The sequence below is a fragment of the Nuphar pumila genome, chromosome 3 (assembly GCF_984573655.1).
Source record: "Nuphar pumila chromosome 3, dmNupPumi1.hap1.1, whole genome shotgun sequence".
NCBI lineage: Eukaryota > Viridiplantae > Streptophyta > Magnoliopsida > Nymphaeales > Nymphaeaceae > Nuphar > Nuphar pumila.
In genome coordinates this window covers 12,970,388-12,996,746 of record NC_143251.1, presented here as the reverse complement: position 1 = coordinate 12,996,746, position 26,359 = coordinate 12,970,388, and the positions used below count along the sequence as shown (strand labels likewise).

The window sequence follows — 26,359 nt, the reverse complement described above, 5'->3', positions numbered from 1 at the left end:
ATTTGAGCTTTAACTCTGTCACGTTCCAATGGTTTTTATCCCTCTATCTGGAATCTGTGGCTGACTATGTTTTGAAATTGTTACTAGGTTAGCAAGGGTTTGAACATTGGAACTTTCCCTCAGTATACCTGATTAAGTGGCAACATCTTGCAGCTCTTTTGTTCTTGTGGAATGCCAAATTGATCATTCAGTTTTGAATTCATTTTGATTATTGTGTGAAATAATGGTCTTTGGATAAATTTTCATTTTTCTTACTTTCTATTCTTGAATTTGTATTATTTTAAGTATTTTGATCTGGAAGGCACTAGGCCGAGCCTAGGCAGTGAGCCCCTCAAAAGGCCTAGGCGGTATCCAAAATAAAAAAACAAAACAAAACATAAAAAACATAATAAGATACATGTATATTGTCTTCTCTTTCTTCTCCTCCTTGAAGAAGAAAACAAATGATTTCTTAAAAAAAAAAAAAAAGCTTATGTGGCGCCTAGGCGGCAATATAGGGCCCCACCACCCAGACCTGGTCACCCAGGCGGTGGAGCTGCGCCTAGGCCACCTAGGTGCCGCCTTTGACAACTAATGGAGTATATAATTACACCAGTCTCTATCTTTGATGATACATGAATTTTCCTTCTTTTTTTTTTGTTTTGTTCTCTGTTTCAAGTCACATATAGTAGTTAGATACATGAATTTGTTCTTTTTTTGTTTTGTTATAAGATTGGACTCAGCTTGTTCGGGAATTCATCAGTTGAAATTCATTGATTTATTGCACGGTCGAGCTCAAGTGTCAGGCATTCTGGAAGCTCTTTAAACTCATTTTGTTGACCTTAAATTTACTTATTTGTATGTTATAATATTTGTTCGTGTGTATATTTGAATCCTACTTATGTTTACGTGGGCGTGTACTAATATTTATAAATTTTGGCTCACCTAAAAGTTAAATAACATGTCTAGAGTTTGCATTTTAAGTGGTGTTATTATACTGGTGTTCATCTTGAGAGGTGCCTTGGATGCCGTTCATCTTGAGATGAATCTGTTTCTTTAAAAAATGGAAAAATTGAAACGAATCGAGCTGAATCAATCGACTTTTTACCATCAGAAGACACGTGTCATTAAACAATAAAAATATTGAAAATTTTGTTTAATCCCCGTAAAAAGTATTTTAAAAAATGAATTTAATGACCCCTTTTTAATTGTCCTTGGGCCGATTCGGATTGATTTTAACAACATTGCTTTCGAGTTATTAACTTACTAAGGTCTTAATGAGCCTAGGTTCAGGCTTGAGTTTCACTAATTCAACTCAACATGCTTGAAGGCAAAATTTCTAAGAATTATCGGTTCTAATCTTTGACTTGCAGCCTGGAGAGTTAGATTTGGGTAGGAGCCAGTAGGTTTGATCAATGTTGTCAATATGGCCCGGAATCGTTTGGCCAATACGGATACTCAAGTGATTTCTTCTGTATCGGTCAAAAAATAATAATAAAATATTACATGTCAATCATAACGTGACACGTGTTAAAACAATTAAAATAATATTAAGAATTATTTTTTAGTATTTTTTACATTTATTAAAAATAGACGAGTTAAGTGTATCGGTTTTCTGATACATCAGCAGATACTGACAATGTTGGGTTTGACCCAAATGCAAAAATTCTGATACAAGAATTGCATGTTTTTTTGTTGTTAGTAGGTTTGTTGAATGGGCCATGCCTCTTGCAAGTTGGTTTGGGAATGGTTTGTGATGTAAATGGTTCAGGTTTGGGTTGGATATCTGACTGAATCCAAGTTGTATTTGGTCTTATTCATTTAGCAAAACCGTATCTGAATGATTGACTTTGATCCAGTTTTTGCATTTTATACATCCAAGTCCAAATCTAAATTCAAGTCCGACTCAAAGTCTGACATGATTATATGTAAATGTGCATCCAATTAGGGTAATATACCCTAATGGGATCTGGAATCCATAGAGGCCCCACTCATCAAAATCCAACCCGTTTATATCCTAGGCATGAGCTCGTTGTAAAAAAAAAAAAAACTTTATATTTCGCTCGACGTAATCTTTTTATCTCAAGTTTGCTGAACTTGAGCAAAATCCTTCTTTTAGCTTTATTCATGCATGCTCATAAAAGTAAAATATATAGTTTTCAATATATTAATAATCTAATAGTATATAATATGTAAAAGTTGCTGTTGAGCACGACTTGGATACAAAAGGTTGGAAGTTCATTTCTTCACTTCATCAGTCTTTCCAAAACAGAAAATAAAAACAAGTTTTAAAAAAAAATGGTAGGGACGACTAGTGAATGTCACCAAGTGGACGGAAAGTCACGAGTTCGAACACACAAACTAACATGGTAAATGCGCATTCAAATGAATTCCATTCCGGCTTGGTTTAGTGCTCTTAATGAGTATGATCAGGCTCGGTTTGAGCTCATGAAGGGGTCGTGTTTACGTCGCAAGGGAATGGACCCACTAAGTGACCTGGTTCTTGGTGTGCGTTCCTCGTCATTAAAAAAAATGCATAGGGTGAATGTAAATTAGTGAAATTTTAGCTTAATAGGTGTAAATTAGTTAAAATTTAGCTTCATTGGTTACAGAGGAGCATAAGGCCCGAACTAGTGGAAAGTGCAAGATACGGTTAGTGGAGCTCCAAAGTAGTGACTATGAAGTAAGAAGCGACCATAGATTTTGGATAGTATTTTTGTGACAGTTTTGCAAGTTAGTTTATCATAATTAAAACTTTTGGAATTCACCTTGATATACAGAAGATTGAGATGGTGTTTATAGCAAAATTTCATAAATGTGACCAACCAACTTTCCTTTAGCATATTGGTGGTAGCTATATATATATATATATATATATATATATATATATATATATATATATATATATATATATATATATATATATATATATATATATATAGAGAGAGAGAGAGAGAGAGAGAGAGAGGTCCATATTGGTTTGAGAGCATATGACTTGGATATTCTTGGCCACCACCTTTTGCGACGTGTCTTTCAGAAGTAACATTACGGCAGTCAATCGTTATCTCCTTGTGTAAATTTCTAATGTTTGATAATAGAGGTCATCTTATGTGAAAGCCTTTTTGATGTGGACTCAGTACGCACCGATCTACGATCCAAACGGATTTCAATACGCGCAGAAGCTTTTTCACTAAGATGAGTTCGAATAGGACTCTGAGAAATAGGGTTTTCGAGACCCGTGCACTCTATTTCGACAAAGGCGGTCCAAAGTAAAGTTATGTGTGACTCACATACATTTTCAACGAATCCAAAATCACTGGATTCGGATCAGGAATGTCCTCTCCCCGGACTCGAAACCGGGACTGATAGTCAAATCTGGGACATGCTCTCTGGGTTCGGTGGACAACCTGTTTGAAGATGGTTTTGATACCTCAAATGATAGAGTTTATGAAAACTCTCAACAGATGAACTTAAGGTCTGATTTAGACCTTTCCACAAAGTTATGGCTCGTAATTTTTTAGCAATTACACGCACCTCTATTGAATTTTAAAATCCCTAATGAACTAATTGCTAACTAGCCTAACCTGCTAATTGGGTTCTGATTGGCTGCGTGAAACACCCCAGACTAAGGCATGCAGATGCGAGTTTTAGAAGAAACTACAAACATCACTATTGTGTGGATGGATGTTAGCTAACCAGACTAATTTTCAGATTTAAAAATCTCACAGTAAACCTCCAGATATTCGAAAATTATGAAACTATATGCAGGATTCTATAACAGGAAATCTCATGCTCAGCTCTACGGTAGATGCAAAAAGATTAAATCTTTTGAGTTACTTACAGTATGAATCAACATAAATGATAAACATGAAAGTTACATACCATTGTCTTAGCTTTCCACAGAATCAAAGAAATCAAAGTTTCATGGAGGAAATTGTGAGAAATCTTCAAAATATGAAACATTGTTCACAGTGTTCTGGATGAGACACGGTTTCACAAATTATGTCTGATCGACTGCTTGATAGGGATTTTTTGGGACTCTTCCGGCTGAATCAAGCTTTGACTTCAATACCAATGTTTTAGGTCTATGTCTTAGCTTTTTAGAAAGCCCAAGAACACCAGAATCAGACCATTATCTTCGTAGATACAATTGATTCTTTAGAGTTGTCTCTGATAACTCCAGAATCAGGAATTCAATTTTTTGACAGAAAATGAAGCGGATAAAACCCTATGCTCAGAATCAAAACATGGCTAAAAAATCACCTTAAATATCATAAAAAATTGGTAAACACTCAGTACATGAACAACAATCAATTATTTTTGCAGTTTGCAATCGCTGAACAAAAATCTTAGCAATTAACAACAAAAATGAGTAGAAAGGAACAAAACCAAGCACAATAGTTGGATGGACCAAGAGGGAGTATTGCTGGACAACAACCACCATCTCATTCCCTTGCATAACAGCCTGTTGCGACCTTCCAACCTCCAGCACCCTCAAGTTAGTGATGCCACAATCAGCCACTAGCCGAACCACACACTAACAATGTCACTCCTCCAAACTTGAGTTTTTCTTCCACCTTCTTCCTTGATGCCGTCAGCAGAAAACTTGTCTGAAACTTTAACGGCTTAACCCAGCCAAATCAATCCAAATGGTAAACAAAAAACTTGTAAAACACGATCCTAGCTTTTCAGAAAGCTAAAGATCATACAATTTGGATAAGTATCTAGGGAGATACGGCCAAAATACCAGGACTATATTCACCCTTCAAATAACATCTTCCCCTCCCTCATCACCATTTCCAATTTCTTTCTAAAAAACAAGAAGACCTCCTCCATGGTCGACCTCCATGGGCTCTTAAGCTCTGCTGGAGGGTAAAATGATGATGCCACTGCTCAGCTCTAATCACACCAAAAGGGGGGTGGGCTTCTCCAAGGTGCTGCCCACTTGACCAATGCATGGGCTTCTTTTAAAAATGGGCTTCATTGCCTCTCTAACCGCCCTTTTTGACATTCTATGGTCAAACTGATTTCAAATGAGGGTTATAGAGGTCCAATCAAGGTGGCTCTATCTATGGTTTGGGCAGAATTGAATCTTAGATAAGATCCTAGATCCAAATGATGCTTTTGCTCCAAAAACCCTTCACGATATTGGGTTTCTAAATCAGAAAAAAAAAAACTATCCTAAGTACCTCATACACCCTCTAGTGCCACAAAACAATTTTACAGGGCACTAGAACTATCCGGATTCGTAGAATTCGGCACCTAAAAATAAAAATTACATAAAATAAAATACATAAAAAACATAAATGATTCCAGACATACAAAATAGAATCAAACATAGAAATATAATTTTGGAGAAAACAAAATATTCTAGAAATTGGAACATGATATTCAAAATGGATCTGAATACATGGAGATCTAATTGGACCCAAATGGTCCTGCATGATTGGATCTGTCACAGATCGCATCCCGGATCGGATCTGATTGGTTAGATATGGATCCAACTTTGCCTTCAATGCACGAATCTTCAGGGTGCGCTGCATCATTCCCTCCTGGGTCGAAAGGCTTCATTCTCGGAGCCTTGTTCTTCTCGAGCGCTATGTCATAATCCCTACACAAGTTCAAAATATAATCAGTGTAGTCACTGTCCAAAGTAATAATAACTAAATTATGCAAGAAAGGCAATTTCATATATGAATGTGAATAATAATTTAGGCAATGTAATTCAACATACTTAGCATAATGAAATTCAGAAAAATGCGTTGGAAGCACAAAAACATCTAAGACATTATATTTAACAACCTTTCCATGCATTAAAGCTCGACATATAATAACAAAATACGGATGAGCCGCAAATATCAATTGAGTATATATCATGTGATTCAAGATTTCAAAATTGACATAAAAAATATGGGTGCTTACATGATAATTCACAAGCAACACACTGAAGCAGAAATTCAAACTTATTATTGTAATTGACCAATGCGGCATAATCACAATTATCCACTAATTCCAGATGGGCACAAACAAGATTTGAGACTTTCAAGCATTCCCGTCCTAATGTGTCAAGACTAACATGTGACTCTAAATGCTCGAACAACCCCACAGGAGGAGTGTCAACATCTAAGTGCTCATTGACACATATGACTTGTCGATCTTCATCAATAGAATCCACCTGTTTACTTTTGACAATTGATTCGATAATGGATATACTAATGAGACTTGTCAGAACAATGTCGACAATCATGTCAAATGCAACTCGAGGCACAACTGTAACATCCATGGGTTCATAAAATTTCTTAAAGATCGAATCGTCAAGATTGACATAGAACGGGTCTTCTAGAGGTGATATTTTCTAAAACGATAATATGTGGGGCATCTCTTCATACATGTTTTCATAGATTGGATTAGTAATGAACGCATTCATAGGAATAGCCTTAAATTCAAGTGAGGGTTCCTTCTCCATTTCCTCATTGACCTCGTCGAATATTGGATCTCCAAAAACTTCATAAAAAGGCTCTTCAGGAGGATCCTCTGTGAAATAGACTTGAGTGTGATTGATTTCTTTGCACTTGGACTCTCTTTCGATATTCGAATTAATTTTGAAATCGCTACTCTCGCCTATGCCATCCTCAATATGTTGAGGCTCTAAGTCATACAAAATGAGATTTTTTTCGTCCTCGCAACTCACGTGCAGAGTGTTCTCGAACCTAACCCTAGCATTAACATATTCAAATGAGGTGGGGTCGGGTCGAGGACTAAAGGCTGAGACAGGCTTATGAGGGCCACACCTCTATTCTCTATGCGAAGAGTTCACATAGTTGGACTTTAGATTTGGAGTTCTAGGCTCCCGACTGGATACCCTGAGAAGATCCAACTGACAACACGAGTATGAATATCGATGTAGGTCAGGCCCACAAATGGAATCAGACCTCAAAGATTGGAGCAGATCAGGTCTGAGACGATGATCTTCCTTTAACTCTAGTTCACAAAGTCTAGATTTTATCCTTGCTATCCGAGTTTGTTCAGTGAGCAATTGACTTTGTAAAAACCTCATTTTCTTATCCCGTTCTGACTCAAATTCATCATCAGAGTTATAAGAAAGTGTCCTATGCATTCCTTGAGAACCGTGTTAACTTCGCTTCAATGGCTTCTTCCGCTCCTTGGTAAAATCTTTTATTTTACGACGAAGATCATCGATTTGACGTTGTAGAGTTTGAGTCCCATACCTAAGGTTGCAGATTTCATTTTCAAGGTTATACACATTTTGACCCCTACTTCTTGTTTGCCCAAACATGGTGCATGGATCCTAAAAAAAAAAATTAACCCCCACAACACTGGGAATCATGTCGAATAAATAAATTTGGCAAAATTACCCTGAATTTTAGACCCATAATCGTGTCAGATTAAGAAACCCGACAACCCTCGCTCTGATACCAAAATGATATAGACTCGATATGCACTGATCCATGATCCAAGATTCAAACGGATTTTAATACACGCAAAAGCTTTTTCACTAAGATGAGTCTGAATAGGACTCTGAGAAATAGGGTTTTCAGGACCTGTGCACTTTGTTTTGATAGAGGCGGTCCAAAGGAAATTTTTGCGTGACTCACATATCTTTCCAACAAATCCAAAATCACTAGATTCGGATTAGGAATGTCCTCTCCACGAACTCGAAACCGGGATTGATAGTCAAATGTGGGATAGGCTCTCTGGGTTTGGTGGACAGCCTGTTTAAAGAAGGTTTTGATGCCTCAGACGATAAATTTTGTGAAAACTTCCAACATATGAACTGAAGGTCTGATTTAGACCTTTCCAAAAAGTTATGGCTCGTAATTTTTGAGCAATCACACGCGCCTCTATTGAATTTTAAAATTCCTAATGAACTAATTGCTAACTAGCCTAACCTACTAATTGGGTTCTGATTGGCCACATGAAACACCCCAGATTAGGGCATACAGATGAGAGTTTCAGAAGAAACTCCAAACATCACTATTGTGTGGATAGATGTTAGCTAACCAGACTAACTTTTAGATTAAAAAATCTCACAGTAAAACTCCAGATATTCAAAAATTATGAAACCATATGCAAGATTCTATAACAGGAAATGTCATGCTCAGTTCTACAGTAGATGCAGAAAGATCAAATCTTTTGAATTACTTACAGTATGAATCAACAAAAATGATAAACATGAAAGTTATATACCATTCTCTTAGCTTTCCACAGAATCAAAGAAGTCAAAGTTTCATGAAGGGAATTATGAGAAATCTTCAAAAAACAAAACATTGTTCATAGTGTTCTGGACAAGACACAGTCACACAGATTCTGTCTGACCAACTGCTTGATAGGAATTTTTTCGGACCCTGCAGGCTGAATCAAGCCTTGACCTCAACAACAATATTGTAGGTCCGTGTCTTAGCTTTCTAGGAAGCCCAAGAACACCAAAATTGGACCAGTATCTTAGCATATATAGTCGATTATTTGGAGTTGTCTCTGACAACTCCAGAATCGGGAATCCAATTTTTTGACAGAAAACGAAATGGATAAAACCCTATGCTCATAATCAAAACATGGCTAAAAAATTACCTTAAATATCATAAAAAATGGTAAACACTCAGTACATGGACAACAATCAATTAGTTTTAATGTTTGCAATCGATGAACAAAGATCTTAGCAATTAACAACAAAAACGAGTAGAAAGGAACAAAACCAAGCACAATAGTCGAATGGACCAAGAGAGAGTATTGCTGGACAACTGCCACCATCTCATGCCCTTGCACAGCAACCCATTGCGACCTTCTAACCTCCAATACCCTCAAGTTAGTGCTGCCACAATCAGCCACTAGCCAAACCACACACTAACAATGTCACTCCTCCAAACTCGAGTTTTCCTTTCACCTTCTTTCTTGATGTCGTCAGCAAAAAACTTGTCTGGAACTTTAACAGCTTAACCGAGTTGAATCAAGCCAAATGGTAAACAAAAAAACTTGTAGAGCACAATTTTAGCTTTCCAGAAAGTTAAAGATCATACAATTCAGACCAATATCTAGGGAGATATGGCCAAAATACCAGGACTGTATTCACCCTTCAAATAGCATCTTCCCCTCTCTCATCACCATTTCGAATTTCTTTCTAAAAAACAAGAAGACCTCCTCCATGGTCGACCCCCATGGGCTCTTAAGCTCTGCTGGAGGGTAGAATGATGATGCCACTCCCCAGCTCCAATCACACCAAAAGGGGGGTGAGCTTCTCCAAGGTGTCGCCCACTTGCCCAATGGATGGGCTTCTTTTGAAAATGGGTAGCATTGCCTCTCCAACAACCCTTTTTGATCTTCTATGGTCAAATTGATTTCAAATGAGGGTTATAGAGGTCCAATCAAGGTGACTCCATCTATGGTTTGGGCCAAATTGGATCTTGGATAAGATTCAAGATCCAAATAATGCTTTTGCTCCAAAAACCCTTCATGGTATTGGGTTTCTAAATTAGAAAAAAAAAAGAAAACTACTCTGAGTACCCATACACCCTCTAGTGCCGCAAAACAATCCTACAGAACTCTAGAACTATCTAGATCTGTAGAATCTGACACCTAAAAATAAAAATTACATAAAATGAAATACATAAAAAAAAAGCATAAATGATTCGAGACATACAAAATGGAATCAAACATAGTAATATAATTTTTGAGAAAACAAAATATCCTAGAAATTGGAACACGATATTCAAAATGGTCTAGATACGTGGTGATCTAATTGGACCCAGATGGTCCTGCATGATTGGATCTGCCACAGATCGCATCCCGAATCGGATCTGATTGGTTAGATATGGATCTAACTTTGCCTTCAATGCATGGATCTTTAGGATGTTTTGCATCACTTTTGGGTCACAACAATATACAAACACACCTGAAATTTGTGAGAACATTATAATTATAACAAATCAATGTGAATGTTTCAAACTGAGCCTTTATAATTGGGCATGTGCAGCGCGGAGCTCTACTGAATAAAAAATACATCGAGTGTAGGAACGTGCGGTAAACATTAGCTTGATCGGTGACGTGTAGTTATAGTATGACATGCGACATGCAACAATATCATTGTTGGTGTAACGGTATGTGACAACACAAACATGGAGTGTTGTTTGGTTAAGTAGTATCAGCAGATCAGAAGATGTTGTCTTTGAAAATTTGGTTAAGGACCTCTCAACTTAGATGAGTTTTTCACGAGTAGCTTTTTGATGCATGAGATGCATGTGGATTATGACTAATTATCTTAGAAATAACCTTATGTGGTTTCAACCGAGTATGGTAACTCGGGGCTAGGTGAGTGAATGCCTAGGCGTCAGTGAGCAATCTAGGTAGTGTTGCTTGCTATGACGTAACAACTATCAATTGGTTGAAAGGTTGCGCGGTCTTGGGATTAATCTTCCTCCATTCATTACAGACATGCAAGGCCTTCTCGAGTGCCGTTATCAAGAGGTGTGGCGTTACCATTTAGATTGGTTGGTTGTTCGGTTGGGTGTGACCGTCACTCCTTCCTTGAAACTTAAATGACAATCCCTTTGGTTATTTATCAATCACGATGGCAATACACTAATAAATAATACACAGAGCCAGTGGCATTGACCAGATAAATATGCATGAGGAGATGCACTTGATTAGCTTCTGCTTAGGCAGTTGTATATGAGGTGGTGCACAGGGCCCATGAAACGATTCAACAAAGGAAAAAGTGTTGGTAAGTAGTCTTTGGTCATTAGGCTCATCAGACTGGGCAGTTTGGTGTGTTGCGGGTTTGTAAAAAAATCTATGCTCGTAGCAAATTGACATCAAAGCAGAAAGATTCACAAAGGCCTTGTTATTCGGTGAGTACGACACTAAAGAGGGCAATGCTCTTTTGTTCAAGTAGGAAACCAACAAGAGATGGTTTGTCTCATTTACGTGAATTTGTGTAGCTGAAGTATGGTTGACCAAGCATAAAAGCAAGTTATTGGCAAAGTAGTATGGGTCATCTTGTTGATTATAAGTAGAAGTGTATGATTGTTGTTTTTTTGGCTAAGAGAATATAGATAAGCCAAAGATTCCTACCAGTTATGTGTCAGGCTCGCAGGTGGTGCGTGGTGTTTGCCTTATGCGTATAGATAATGCATGTTGAATTCAGCTGGATGAATTTGCACCTTTAAGTATAAGATACTCAATTGAACTTTTATGTTCTCTCAAGAGATTGTAGGTTAGCGGAGTGTTCATTTTGAGTAGAATGCCCATTGTTTTGGTCCTTTGAGTTTGACAATTCTTCTGTGGATTGTGTGTAAAAAAAAAGTCATTCTTTGTGGCTCATCGATTTGGTTCCTGCAGGAACGTGTTTGCTGGCTCCGGATGAGAGTTGTTATGTGCTGGCTCTCGATGTGAGTTGCAATGTTGGGTCGTGAGTTACTCCTTGTGTGGACAAGTGACTAGGAAGACGCTTTAAAAGACCGATTTAGGGTGATATGTAAGTAGGTGTCCCATACTTGAGGACTAATTTGGACTATTGAAAAACTGCAAGTTGGTACTTTATGGGAGTTGATATCCCTATAGCATGCGTTGGTGGTCGCTCTTTTCTGTGAGGACCACGAATGACTTGAAATTGCCCTTGCTGGGGTCAAAAGGTACCCCAACCATGAGCGTAAATATAATAAATTTATCGTGTGGGTAAGGATGACCCGCTTGTGTATGAGACTACACTGAGGTTTCACGAACGATTAATGCTTGATGTTGATGTAGCGGAAGATTATTGTCTAAGTGATTTGAGTCGCATTGAGGAATGAAACTTGACGTGCTAAAGGTTGCGGTGATGGCAGATGAAAACCAAAATAAGTAAAGTGAAGAAAAGAAAATCAAAGAAAAGTGCAAAGCAATACTCACAAATTAGTAAAGATTGTATTCTAAACTGGTTCAGTTATGAAGAAAAGAGGGCAAGACCCCTCTCCCCCCCCCCCCATTAAATATGTAATAGGAGAGAGGAAGGAGCCCTGCCTCAGTAAAAATGGTAGGGAGTTAACCCCCTCTCTCCCACGTATGAGTAGTGGGAAGAGAGAGGGTGAAACATCTCTTAAAGAGGAAAGAGAAGGGGGGAGGGGTAACGCCCCTCACCCATGGCTATAAAAGCCATGAGTCCCCTCTCTTCCTCTGTCAATTTTGGCAAAGAGAGACTAAGAGAGAGGGGACATGGAGAGAAAAAAGAAGAGACTGAGAGAAGGAGGGAAGAAGAAGAGGGTGCGAGGAGCGTCGTTGTCGGCGGACCCGGTAAGTCGACCTTCCCATATTCTCTTAAAAAGAAAAAAATTGACAATTGTGTGGTTGATGACAACTGCAGAGGGGCAGAGATAGGGAGGCGATCCCGTCCTTGCCACTCAAAATGGCAAGGCACGGAGGGGGGTTCCCTCTGTTCTTACACTCGGCAACCCGCAAGTTGCCAACACAATTTAGCAAAAAGAAAATAATAGGAAACAAATCAGCAACCGTGAGGGTTGTTGGCACGGTTTAGAAAAAAGAAAAGAATAAAATGGCAGGGACAGGGATCAAACTCTGTCGCCTACCGCTTTTCATGGGAGAGACGTAGAGGGGATCATCCCCTCTACCCTTGGCGGCCTGTTATTATAGAAAAAAGGGGAACATTCGGGCAGACAACCGCCGACAATCATCGATTGCTGGCAGTGCCACCGCGTTCATAGTAAAAGGCAAGGGGCGGTGGGGGGATGTGCTCTGCATCAGTCGCCGGCAACCGTGAGGTTGTCGGAGGCAATCTTAGCAGAGAAGCGAGGGAGACAAAGAGTTCTAACTCTCTGTCTCGACCTCGAGTAACCGGAGAAGAGTCAGTATGCATAAAATGGCAGACTGGGTCGGCCAGACCACTCGGTTTGGGTATGACCCAGACCGAGCCAGGTCTGCATCAAATCAGACTGACCGAGTCAGAATAGATAGACCAATCAACTCGGTCTAGCAATGGTCCAAACCGAGTCAGGCAAGAAAAAAACAAAACACATAAAACTAACTCGGTTACACACTGAGCTAGGTCCATTTTTTTGGCAGACTGACTCGGTCTGGACAAATTGAGTCAGGTTTTTTTTTCGGTAGATCGACTCGGTTCAGATTGAGTCAGGTTTGCTGGTAACAGACTGAGTTAGGTCTATTTTGGTAGACTGACTCAGTCTAGACCGGATCGGCCATGTTTTAGAAAAATAATAAAAAAAATATATAAAAAAATAATAATAATAAAGCATTTGTTTATACATATATACACATATGCGTAAGCGGATATCGAGATGGTGAAGACCTCAGTTTTTCTAATACGAGTCAGATCTGGGTTTGGATCTGAATTAGATCCAAACTCATATCAGATTTCGTATACGTACAATGGATCCAAAACAAATTGGATCCAGTTGGGTTTAGTTCAAACCCAAGTCCTTTTCATCATTGATGTCACACTTGTTTCAAACCTATTATGAACAAGGTTTGGATCCATTATACCGGATCGAGGATCCAAACTGGTTTATGTTTGAAAAACTTGAATGATCCATATTAGAATAAGATTGGATCAAGAACTCAATCAACAAATTCAGTTAAACTAAATCTAAATTATATTGAATGTGAATTAAATGTGGTGTAAAGACAAAATAAATCTGGAAAAAATTATATGAACCCAGGGATGGTCAAAAAGTAAAAAGACCATTTTGCTCTTAATATGCCCTATTAGTAGATGATGCATAACTTTTCACCCCGATATCAGATTCAAGTAATTTTTGAATCCTTGAATTCTTTTTTTTTGAATAGAATCCATTACCAAGGGGATATGATGACAAACTTTGAGAAAATAAAGTCAGATTTTGGCATAAAAGCCTAAGGGTACTTTCATAAATTTTTACAAAGAAGACTCTAAAATGATGATACGGGATTTTTGTCTATTTAAGATCAAAATTTACGAGAAGAATAAAATTATTCCTTAGAATTAGAATCTAAGCATTCTATGTAAGTGAACATTTGCAAATTCCTCCTTAGTTAATAAAATACATGTTGGTTAGTTTAGACATCTTGTCATTTCATGTGTTATAAGTATGCTAGTGTTATCTTATTTTGAATAAATCAGTTGTTTAATATGCTTAGGGATCCATAAATTTAATGTTCAATATAATGCATGAATATGTTGATACATGTTACATGTTGATTGATAGCATGATTTAGATTATGAATATATCATGTGTGAAGATAATCATGACATTGATGCTTGTAATATGTTATTAAATATTGATATATGACTTTGAGAAATGAGTGTAGAGTTTTAGGATTGAACTTGTCTTGAGAATGTCATGCCTATGCCTTGGGAGGGGCATTATAAGTGTTATGATGTAATTAGTTGACTCTGTGGTGGGTTGTTATCCTTAGATATATGACATGTGTCTACATGTTAAAAGTAGTTAGTGAACATACATTGATTTTAATGCACTAATGTCAAGAATTGAAAGTTGAAAGAATAATGTGTATAAGATAACAATACAAAGCATGATAAGAAACTTTGCTAAGTGAGATATGGTCTAGGGCATTGTTTAGAGTGTGTACCTCATCTGTACCTCAGGATTTGCTTAGAATTTTTAGGTAACCCTTAGGAGTTAAAAACAGTGTCCACTAAACACATGTAGGATGTAGCATGAACCACAAACCTTGAGGGCATGTATAATTCGTAGACACTTTGGGGGCATGTATAGTTCATTGAGTACCTTGGGGGTAGGTATAGTCTCTTGAGCTTTTCGGCTAACTATCGATAGACATTTTGCGGCTCCTGACTTACAACCGGTGAGCAATTGTAGCGATTGTGAGTCCATAGTCTGGGTCAGTTTGGACTATATGATTGTGAGTGATTCATATATCTGGCCAACATCGTAAACTCTGAGTTGTCTACATGGGTTGCTATGCCCAAAGAGGTTATTTTTGGAATAACTGATTAGAGTAGAATGCGAATATCTACTTTGAGAATGATGATAGAGAAACATTAAATAGAGTAAAATTCATAAATAATACATGTGCTTAGTTAACAAACTAAACTAAGATTAGGAGCTTAGAGCTCACTACAGTTATAACGGTCTTGTTTAATTTGTAAATGAGAATTTACTGAGTTGTACACTCACCCTCTCTCTTGGTTGCAATTGTAGGTTCAGGAACTGCTGCCAATCGAAGAAATTGATTGTGAACTTAGACTTGGCTACTACCAGACTGCTCAACACTAGAAGTATTATTCATCTTACATTTTTCTTTTATTTTGCAAGTGTAATTTGGATACTTTTATTAGGGATGGTAATAGTTGTTATTGATGGATGTATAAACCTTTAATCAGTTTAAAAAAAAAATTGGCATGATTTTGAGGTTATTTCAGTAATTTTTCTCTAGAAACTAACATACACAATCCTGGGCTTGAGAGGCCTCAGTTTGGGTCGTTACATCTGCATCGACATTATTCAGGCCAACAATAGTTTGGGTGAGGTAGAATGTCTAGGATCGAGCCTTCAGAATGGGACATGTGCAATGCAGAGCATTACTGAGTGAAAATGCATTGAGTGTAGGAACATGCGGTATGCATTGACTTGATCAGTGAAGTGCGATGGTAGTATGACATGCAATAGAAAATGATATTATCGGTGGTGCGACGGTATATGGCAGCACATACATGGAGCATTGTTTGGTTAAGAGTGTCAAAGAATCAGAGGATGCTGTCTTTAGGGATTTGGTTAAAGATCCTCTTGACTTGTATGAGTTTTTGGTTATGGTTAATTTTCTCAGAGATCACCTTCAGAGATCACCTTAGGTGGTTTCAACCGAGTATAACCCCATTGGTTATTCATCGAGCACAATAGTAATGCGCTAAGGAATGATGCACAGAGCCCGTGGCATGGACCAAGTAGATATACATGAGAAGATGCAGTTGATCAGCTTTCGCTTAGGCAACAACGTACAAAGTGCACCAATGAAACGATTCAGTATAGGGAAAAATATTGGTGTATAATCTTTGGTCGTTAGGCTGGCCAAACTGAGCTGTCTGCCGCATTGCAGGTTTGCAAAAAAAATCTATATACCATTAGTTTAAGCAATCGTGAATGTATATGCCATTATTTTAAGTAATCCGTCATCCATATAGGATGAACGGTTCATTTTTTTTTTTATGATAAAGATCTGACCATCTAGAGCATAGTGATCGTGAAAAAACTAATGGGACCCATCTAACACCAAAAGAATATATCCATGTTGTTTTGGAGACTGTTCATCCTATGGATGAACGGTGACCGTGGACTCTGCCTGATAATTAAAAAAGAGAGGCAACTGCCCCTCACCCACCTATAACTCCCCATCATCATTATCAAGTCTTATCCCAACAGCTTTGAGTATTGTTTCTTCATTCTTGTCTATCTAAAACTTCAACTTCCCTTACTTTATGATTCTTTAAGTCCTATCAACTGTTGGTGTCAAATGTAATGTTTTGGCACCTAATTTCCATCACTTGTAAGCTTCTTTAATTTCTCAATTACTCGTTAAATTTGTACAACTAGCAGCACAGTGCCTTGGGTTATATACTGAAGAGAGCTCATGTCGCCTGTTTTCCATTATGGCACGTGGGGCCCATGAAAAGCATGTTTGAAGAAAGTGGAGCCCCACGGTAAGCTGTCTGTAGGAAAGTGCTTTCCCATTGGAGAAAAGGGTTGCGTATGTAGGAGGACCCCATTTTCATACAAAACCGTTTGTTTCATATAAAAAAAAATGCGATTTCGTGAGGGGATGTTCATTTCAACCTCCATGAAAAAAAGGCTCATTTTCATACAAAATCTATATTGTGGGCTGAAACAAATGCCCGCTTACTTGTTGAATTGGGCAGAAAGGTGATGCTCATGAGAATCGAACCTTGACTGCCTGTCTAGCAGTCAAGGCCCCACCCCACTATGACAACCCCCATTGAGGCCCTAAGTTGAATTCGAAGTTACAAACAGGTGGAGGCGACTTTGGACTCACTTGTATTCAAGCCATAAGGCCAACACCTCGAGCCCAAGATTGAGCCACATTGGGCCTAGAGCCAAACTATTAGCATCCTCAGCCCTAGGCAATGCCAGACAGGTGTACCCCCAGTGATCAGGTGCAATGTGATTTCATGCTTACTGCGTGCTGCTCCACACGATCACCCACCATCTGTTGTGGGCCAAAATGCAGATGGTAGGTGATCAGGTGCAGCAGCACGCAGAAAGTGTGCGATCACGTTGCACCTGATCTGCCCTCATGCTATTTAGGCCCAAGGACCAGGCCTGATGTGACCTACATTTGTCAGGCATTTATACTTTGGTCAATGTGTTAGAGAGAGTTACAGCAGTGACGAGGGCTCTCATGATGTCAAGATGGTATACGCAATTATGAGTGGTTAGGCTTTAAATTTGTATTTGAAATCTAAGGATTAGAAATACACCTATATTTCACTTCTTAAGATACAGTACGACCACACATTAAGAAGCAGAAAGATTCAGTTCTTGAGGTGAGTCCTACTCCATATTCAACACATGGATCTCAGATCCAAACCAATCAAGTGCAACTTAAGGGGGGCATTTGCATGTCACAGAATGGGGTGCCGCCGTGGATTCCACTGCCGCGTAAGTCAAATTGGATCCTCCCACAGGAATTGTTTTCCTAGAAAACCCACCTTGAGTTTGTAAAACGGCACGCCTGTAGAGGGTTTTTCCACGGAAATGCACATTTTCAGTGTTTGTGTTGTTACCATGGGCCCTGCAGAAACGCTGCACCTGTTTGCGTTTCTGCGGAAAACAACCCACTTTCCGTGACACACAAATGTGTCCTAACTCCTAAATAAGGTTTATCGTAAACCCTCTGATTTGAGACTGGAAGACATTTTTTCAGAGTCAGGTCAGAGGCAACTCTCACCGGTGCATACCAATGTTGTCAGTATCGGTGCGAATTTATAGGCAGAAAATCGATATGATACTAACCTGAATATGCTACTTTTTAATAAATATAAAAATACTTAAAATTAAATTTTAATGGTTTTAACATGTGTTACGTTCTCATTGACACAGAATATTTTTAAAATTATTTTTTTAACCGATTCAGAACGATTCACTTGAGAATCGGTATCAGCCAATTCGCTTGAATTGTTGGCCAAATTCGATAGCCGATTTTTGACAACATTGGCGCATACCATCAGAGCTGCCTTGAATGTCGTTCATCCATTTGATGAAGGGCAGTCTGCACACCATGAACAAATAGGCTGGTTCTTAGATGGGTACTACAAACTTTTTTGCGTCATTCAAGTTACAGCACAAAAAAATGAATGGGGTAATCTGGCAGCTGTTCATCTAAATAAATGAACGGCATCCAAGGCAGCACTAATGATATACCGTCCGGCTGCCTCTGAACTCATGCGCTCTACATTTTCTTTCCATCCTAGTTTGCTAAATTTATGAACTGGTACCACCTGGACAGGTGCCCGATGCAGGATCAGTGGGACTTGATTATTATGTCAGTTTTGCCAGATCCAGTTCTCAGCAGGATTTAATTCTGCCTGATCCAAACATGGTCCAAGGAGCACCTACCAGTAGACTTCCACTCTACTCCACATAGCCCCAAGTCTCGAACCACTATTTGGATCCTGACCCAGGTTTTGGAGGGTTAGCTGTTGGACTAGCATGGCATTGGTCTCATTCTCACTATATCCAAAACACAGCCCTAAGCCTGATGACTCCGTTGAGAATTAGGGTTACACGGGTCTTGGTTGTGTACTGCAGTTGGATCCGAGCCCAAGAATCCGAGAAAAGTGTCATCCGTTGGACCTTTTCCAGAACTGGGTCCAAATTTGAGGCACCGGTGCTTGGTCCACATAAGAGATCTACTGGACCTAGTATAGATGGAATCAAATCCAGATATCATATACCATAGCCCGTAAAATATTAAACCTTGATTATTTTATATTAAAAATAGCGGACTTTAGTCTATGCTCTGGTTGGGCTTGGGCACGGTTTGAAATGTAAAAACCAAACCAAGAGTCCGTATTATACTCAAACCAAGCAAGTCCAACCCAAAAAACTAACCCGGCCTGTTTGACTTTTTTCGAACCCGGATCGGATTAGTGTCAAACCCGACCCGTTTGACAGGCATACACCGTACTGCCATATTCTATGGTGTTGACCTTGGCTTCGTTGGAGTCATAATTGTGTCCTCACAGGGCTATTTCAGTAATTAAGTAGCAATCAAACATTTAATAGGGTTGGAAGTTGGCCAACTGTCAACCCCATTTTGGGACCCGCACCACATCACGACCTTTTCCTTTCTCCACTCCCACAGTCCACACAATTAAGTGAGGTAGTTGGGCGTCGCCAACAACCTATTTTTGGGAATTGGACTGAAAAAAAAGAAGATGACCTTTAGTTTTACATAATTACTCCCAATATTTAAAGAAATGACCAGTTTACTTTTTCTAAATACCCTTAATTAGTTTAATGAGGAACAACTACCACCAAGATCACAACCAAAATCACCCCTTTTGCTATGGGAAATATAGCATAATTTTGGGTATTTAGGGATGGCAAACCAGGCTCTGCCCGCCTTGGATCCTACGTGTCCCCACACCTTTGCCACAAGGACACGGGATACGGTGTTTCTTTGTATTTTGTCAATCAAGAGCACTATGTAGTTGGAGTAAAATCATCTTCACACCATCCCTCTGGGTCTCTGACCAGCCAGGATCAGGTGCCATCACATAGCACACTTTCACCTGGTTGCGCTCTGGGCTCCACAACTGACAGGCTGTTGGTCAAAGATTGGGGGCATCAGGTGCAGCGACACACTTCAAAGTGGGACATGTGACGGCTCGCTGGTCTATGACCACTCCCTACTATTTAAAAAAAAAAAAACTTTTATTTTAGAGAATCAGGTTAGGGTTTGCTCTCAAAATGAACGGCATCCAAAAACCTGTACGAATGAGATGACTATCAATTGGATGAGCCCAGCTTTTTTTTTCGATAGTGATGGTTTAAGATGAACGACTCACAATGAGCTGTACACTGTTTTGATGGGTGTCCATTTTGTTTTAGGATGAACCACATCCAAGGCAGCTCTCACTGCTTACGTAATCCTTTCTTTTATCTTTGGTAGGATATTATAATTTTTTATTTCTAAATTTGCCATCCCTAGGTAATAAAAAAACACCCTTAAAACTTTACTGTCCTTTCCTGCAAAATTTGAGGGTATAATAGTCATTTGACACAAAGACAAGCAATAAAAGCGGGAGCAGTGGGAGCTCGGGGATTCCAACCCCTGAACAAAGAAGCTGCACCACACAAAATCTCCGGCAAACCACCGGAATCTTAGCTCCGGATGCTGGAATCTACCGGCGCTAAATTCCGGCGTCAACCAATCCGCGTATAGAGTGGTTTATGGACGTTGGTCGATGAACGGTGAGAGTTTGTCGAGGAGAAGGAGAGCGAAGATGGTGAACGAGTTCATCATCACAGAGGGACTCAAAGAGAAGAAGAATTGGAAGAGTAAAGGACTCCGTCTACTATGTTACGATGCTCTGCCCGAGTATCTCAAGGACAACGAGTTCATTCTCAACTACTACAGAGCCGATTACACTCTGAAGCAGGCCCTCACAAGCTTCTTCTTCTGGCACAACGAGACGCTAAACGTGTGGACGTGAGGTTTTTCTTCCTATTGAGCAGATCCAGTGATCGGAGCCGAGTACTTTACAAAGTAATAGAGTCGCGAAACATAGAAGATCGCTGCACCACATGTGACGCACTCGTTACACTTGTAGTGCAGCGATTTTTCGCTGTTTCAGGCGGCCTTTTTTCCCGTTTAGTGCTTTGTTAAGTACTCGGCCCCTATCATTGAGACGCACTCTTTTACTTTTGGTTTTCTTTTTCTTTTTCCTTTTTGGTGTTTATGGTTGGGTTTGCCATGATGGCGTGATATGTGTGGTATGCTGGTCTTCTACAGGCATTTCTTGGGGTTCTTGCTGTTTCTTTTGATAACGATCGTGAACTCCGGCCAAATACCGGAGATGGAGGACATTCTTTTGAATTTTTCCAGGTGGGTTTAATCTTCTCTCTTGTGTCATATTTGATGAAATTGAGATCAGATGTTAATTGAAGTAATAGAAATTATAAGAAAGACAATCATGCATAGAAGAGTCTAGAGATGAAATGACAATTCTAGAAAAGACCGTGTTTTTTTAATTTTTACTGAGAGAAACTTCCCGAGGTGCGGAGAACTAGCCGCGCTGGCTCAGCCTGCCGTAATAATGGTCTCTTTCCATGTCTGCGTAAACTCCAGGGGCTTACCCCTCGAAAAGATGGTGCTTGTTAACTAATTACTAATATATAATTAAAGGTAGCCTTCTACTTTTTTTGTAAGTAAGTCTTTTTACGAAGGTATTTCCTCGCATTTCACGTGAATAGCAAACACTGTAACCAAACTTTTAGATAGCAAAACTCACAAGCCAAAAAGTGATTTAATTGAAAATCTTTTCTTTTGTCTAGCTCATTTTTTCTCTCTTTCATTATGCTGATGTGCGTGGTAGCTGCTTAAAGAAATGCACTAGCGCCTAGAATCCATCGCTTAAAAAAAAAACCTTTTAGCAGCACTCAAAGCACCACTAAAACACATTTCTTTAATATCGGGTGCATCCTCCGCAGGGGCTTTTAGCGGCGTTTCATAGCACCGTTAAAGGGTATTTTTTGTGTTTTTAAGCATTGACGACTGTGGATTAAACTGCTCTCTCTCTCTCTCTCTCTCTCTCTATATATATATATATATATATATATATATATATAACATGAAATTACTAAACTGCCACTAAGTCCATTATTTTTAAGACAAAAAAGATCAGTCCTTTTTTTAACTAAATCTACTAATATTTAATGAATGAGTTTAGTTTTACTTTACGAGAGTCAAGCTGGAGAAGAGCCCCTGATGGGTTTCAAAACATGGACCCGTCGGTTAGGATTATACAACTCTAAACCTGTCCAGCTATCTACACAATCAGTGAAGATATATAATGATGGTTCAAAATTTATCTAAAGCATCATGCTGACATCAACTTTAATAATTGAAAATAGTAAATCTAGGGATAGGGATGTTAGTCCAGCCATGTTGACTCGTCTCAATTCAAGGCTCTATATCTACCAATGTTGTAAAATCAGTTTCTAAGTGGAATCAATTCTCAAAAAAAAAAGAAAAAAAAAGAAACTGAATCAATTCTAATCGAATCCAATTGTTTTGAGTCGGATTATATATATATATATACATATATACACACACGAAAAACCCGTATCATCAAACGGGTTTTCATCAAACTCGGGTTGGACGTGCGGTCGGAAAAAATTTGGTCCAAGACGGCCGCTAAATGTGCCAAAAGCGCACAGTTCGGTCTCTATATATATAGAGAGAAAGAAAGAAAAGGGCGCAGCTGCCTACATCCCTGTGGGGCGGAACTGAATCGGCCCCCAAGGCACATTCAATTCGAACCAGCCGATTCTGTCCCATCCAATTCGATGTCCAAAAGAAAAACATTTGTTGTATCCTAGCTCATCTTCTTAGTATAAGTAGACTAATAGAAGGGCCCTTATATGTATATATATGATGCACTTATCTGATTAGATCTGAGTCTTGTTTATGGGTTTCAGGTCATTTTCGACGGTGAATGTTACAAACATTTCTTACTCCCTAAACAACACACTGCAGGTATGTTTGCTCATATTTTACAAATTTAAATATGCGGGGACTTTTAAAAATCCTTCTGAAAATCTAGAAATTCTCGGATCGATATTTGAATACCCAATTAAGGGGATTGGATGTTGGGTGCACCAAATTATCTAGGGATACAAGTATGGGTCGGATCCAGGATGGTGGTTTTGCAATTTTTGGCTGTTATGGATCCGATTCCAATCTGAAGTCACATGTATTTAGATGCATCCCTATTATGCACCAGGAAAAAGGAAAATATAGGATGCTGTCACATGAGTACGACTGTGGACACGGGGACACAGACATTCTGATGAAGTTTGTAATATGACTATTATATAAGAGGACACGCTAGCCAGGATACTTTTGGGTGCACCCACTTATCTAGATAAATTGGATAAGCTGGGAAATCTCATTAGCATATTGTACAGTAGAAGATCCCACTTTCTCAATAAACGGGATAAACTGGGAAATCTCATTATCATGTTGTACAATAGAAGATCCCACCTTCTCAATAAAAGGGATAAGCTGCGCATTATCATATATTCTAAAATAGAAGATCCACCTTCTCCTGTTCATCTGGATAAGTGGTTGCATCCAAACACCATCTAATAGAGTATCCGTCTAACATAGATTTCTATCCATAGCAAGTCGACCCAGTTTTCTGGTCAACCCAAGTGTGCATTTGGATGTATCAACTTATCAAAAAACTAATAAAGTGGTGTATGCACTCTGCAACGTAGTTTCCCGTTGGATGTTATTCAAAATCTGAACAAGTTCATGATCACAGAGCACAATCCGATTGGACTTGGTGAAGGCCACCACCACCTCACATGTTGATTCTCAAGCTATAACAGTGACAAGATGGCCACTCTTCGTATTCCTTGGTGGTTCCATGTTCTGCCTCCTCTCCAGCAGCCTCTGCCACCTCTTCGGGTGCCACTCCCACCGGCTGAGCCTCTTTCTATGGCGCTTTGACTATGCCGGCATCGCCGTCATGATCGTTTCCTCTTTCTTCCCACCAATCTACTACATCTTTCAATGTGACCCACAATGGCAGTTCATCTATCTTGCTGGTATCACAATCTTTGGTGTGTTCACTGTTCTCACCCTCCTGACTCCGGTGTTCTCGGGATCCGAGTTCCGGTCTTTTCGGGCGATGTTGTTCACAACGATGGGCTTCTCTGGCTTGATCCCCGCGGTCCATGCATTGGTTGTGAATTGGTCGGAGCCAAGGTGCCTAAGTGTGCTAGCATATGAGTTGGCTATGGCAGCTTTCTACTCATCCGGGACCTTCTTCTATGTCAGCCGGATTCCAGAGAGGTGGATGCCCGGAAAATTTGACCTTGCCGGACACAGCCATCAGATATTTCATGTGTTGGTGGTGGGGGGTGCCCTGGCTCACTATGGTGCAACTCTTATTTTCTTAGACTGGCGTAGTAAGGTGGAGTGCCAATAACAATCTCATCATAAGAATATATATGACAGAATCATGCTATTCAAGTTCAATTGTTGTATACATTTTATTCATATTGCACATATATGCAAGAATATATATGTGGGCATCATTTATTCATATATTATATGCATTACAAGAATGAATAACATTGGTTTCCAGTTGGGTGTAACACCAATGATATTCTTTCCTCCTGTTTATCTTATAAGGAAAAATGTGAAGATGATTTTGCTCCCAAACACTTGCAAGTGTATGCCCAGTGAGTGCTGGTAGGAATATAGCTACTGAATTGAGTTTGGCATCTCCATTAGCCGAAAAAGTAAAGGTTAAAGCAGATGCTGCTTGCTGATGATGAGGTGACTTTTCTTTTTTCATATGACTAGGGAAAATTCATTTCGCTCACCACTTTCATTAGTGTAAAACCCCATACCCCCTTGCCAAGGAGGGTGCCCACCCAGTTCCGTCTCAAGGCAAAGGACATGCATCCATGCACTTTGAACTGCCCCAAGGGGGCTTGGCATAGTGGGGTGGAGCCTTGGCTGCTAGACAGGCAGTCAAGGTTCGATTCCCATGAGCGTCACCCCTTTGCACAAGCCAACGTATCCTAGCCTTGGAGTTTTATGTTGTTGGTAGGCGACCATAGGTATGGCTGGCTGAGCCAGCACGACCGGGTCTTCGGTGCGGTTTCTTTGAATTATAAATAATAAAAAAAAGTGGTTTGAAATGGTGATATCCCATCAACTTTATGATACTCACAAGTCACCCTTACCAAATAAGGGGAGCACTCATAGGTGAGGTCCAACCTTGAATAGGTCTAAAGATGCAGAAAAAATCTTGATTGAAGGATTGAGGAATTTCTGAACTTTTCCTAAAGAACATTGAAACAGCCGTGACAGAAAACAAGAGCAGCACTCGCACATGTGAATGCGCGCACACACTTACACACACAAGAGTATTGAGCCTATCAATCATCAATTGTTGAAAGTTTTGGCATCATAGTGAAAATACTTGGGTACCAACTTGCAAGTTATGGATCAAATCTTGTTGCGTCCAACAACCTACCCTAATATCCAACGGTTCAACTACCAATTGGATACTAAAAAAAACAATTTTTACTAGATTCTATTATTAATCTGAAATTTCAACTGGCTTATATGGTAATGAGACACAATAGCTTGATAACTGTTGGATGATTATCTGGCCTGATCACAACCACACAGGAGGGAGGATCAGGTGCAATCACATTGCACAAAAATGTGATGCTCCACCTGGCCATGTGACACCTGTCTAACTCAGTTTGTGGGCCCACAGGCAGCGCTTGGCACGTGTTCTAGTGCCTAGAGACATGTGTCAAGCAGTGAGATGTGCTGTTTTTTTTTTCTTACAATATGATTGCACCTGATCCAGGTTAATTATGCAGTAGTTTCGTGAACATAATTATTTGCCATAGTTTTTCCCTCATTGAAGCTCCCTTAACTGAGTGTAGGTTAGTGCTCACATGAGTTTTGACAACCTAAAGAGGTGGTAGCTTGATTGTCTCAAGTTGAAAGGGCATCCTGTGTTCCAAACCGAGGGGTGCATGCAGAGTTCAGTTCCACTCATCCCCTAAATCATCCCCCATTTTCATGCCCCTTATATCTTATGATGCAAGTTGTTTAGATTACATGTGCCTATAGATTCAATTTAATAAGAATCGACCTTTGGATCATTTTTTTTTCATAAAAAGAATATAAGTTTTTAAAACACAGAATTTTGTGTTTTTTTGTCAACCATTGATATTTTATTCACTAAAAAATCCTGCACGCAAGTCGGATTTCGGCGATTTAAATGGTGATCTTCACTAAATAAATGACATAGATCACATATGTAGAGTCCTCTTTGATCAAAACAACTTGCATAAATGAAATCTCATTGAGGTGTATAAAGATAGGGATGACATAGGGGATGAGTGAACCGATTTGGGTGCATGCCATGCGCAAGCAGAAGCTAAAGGAAAATATTTTCAATGAGCAAGGAAGAGTACTCGCAGTTTTACACCAAGGACACTAAAACGGGGATAAGGTTGACATGGCACCTCTTGACTTTAGACAAGATGCCCAAAAAAATGGCGTTTAATTTCTCTCCATAATTAAAATAAGAAAAATAAAATATTTAAGGTTAGTGATA

General features: G+C 39.3%; 1 protein-coding gene across 1 annotated transcript; it reads left to right on the top strand.

Annotated features, from left to right (window-relative positions):
• The first annotated feature begins 20,324 nt into the window (after nt 1-20,324).
• On the top strand, nt 20,325-24,434 carry LOC149842019 (heptahelical transmembrane protein 1-like). The gene is made up of 4 exons (XM_090001249.1): nt 20,325-20,688; nt 20,992-21,084; nt 22,680-22,737; nt 23,528-24,434. Exons 1-4 carry the CDS (start codon nt 20,444-20,446, stop codon nt 24,194-24,196), a joined length of 1,065 nt encoding a protein of 354 aa, XP_089857375.1. The 5' UTR covers nt 20,325-20,443; the 3' UTR covers nt 24,197-24,434.
• Nucleotides 24,435-26,359: the final 1,925 nt, after the last annotated feature.

Excerpts from the sequence above, each read along its gene's own strand:
- LOC149842019 (XM_090001249.1), top strand. The coding sequence starts at position 20,444 with ATGAACGGTGAGAGTTTGTCGAGGAGAAGGAGAGCGAAGATGGTGAAC. Across the intron at positions 20,689-20,991 it reads GAGACGCTAAACGTGTGGAC|GCATTTCTTGGGGTTCTTGC; the intron begins GTGAGGTTTTTC and ends GGTCTTCTACAG. Across the intron at positions 21,085-22,679 it reads ATTCTTTTGAATTTTTCCAG|GTCATTTTCGACGGTGAATG; the intron begins GTGGGTTTAATC and ends TATGGGTTTCAG.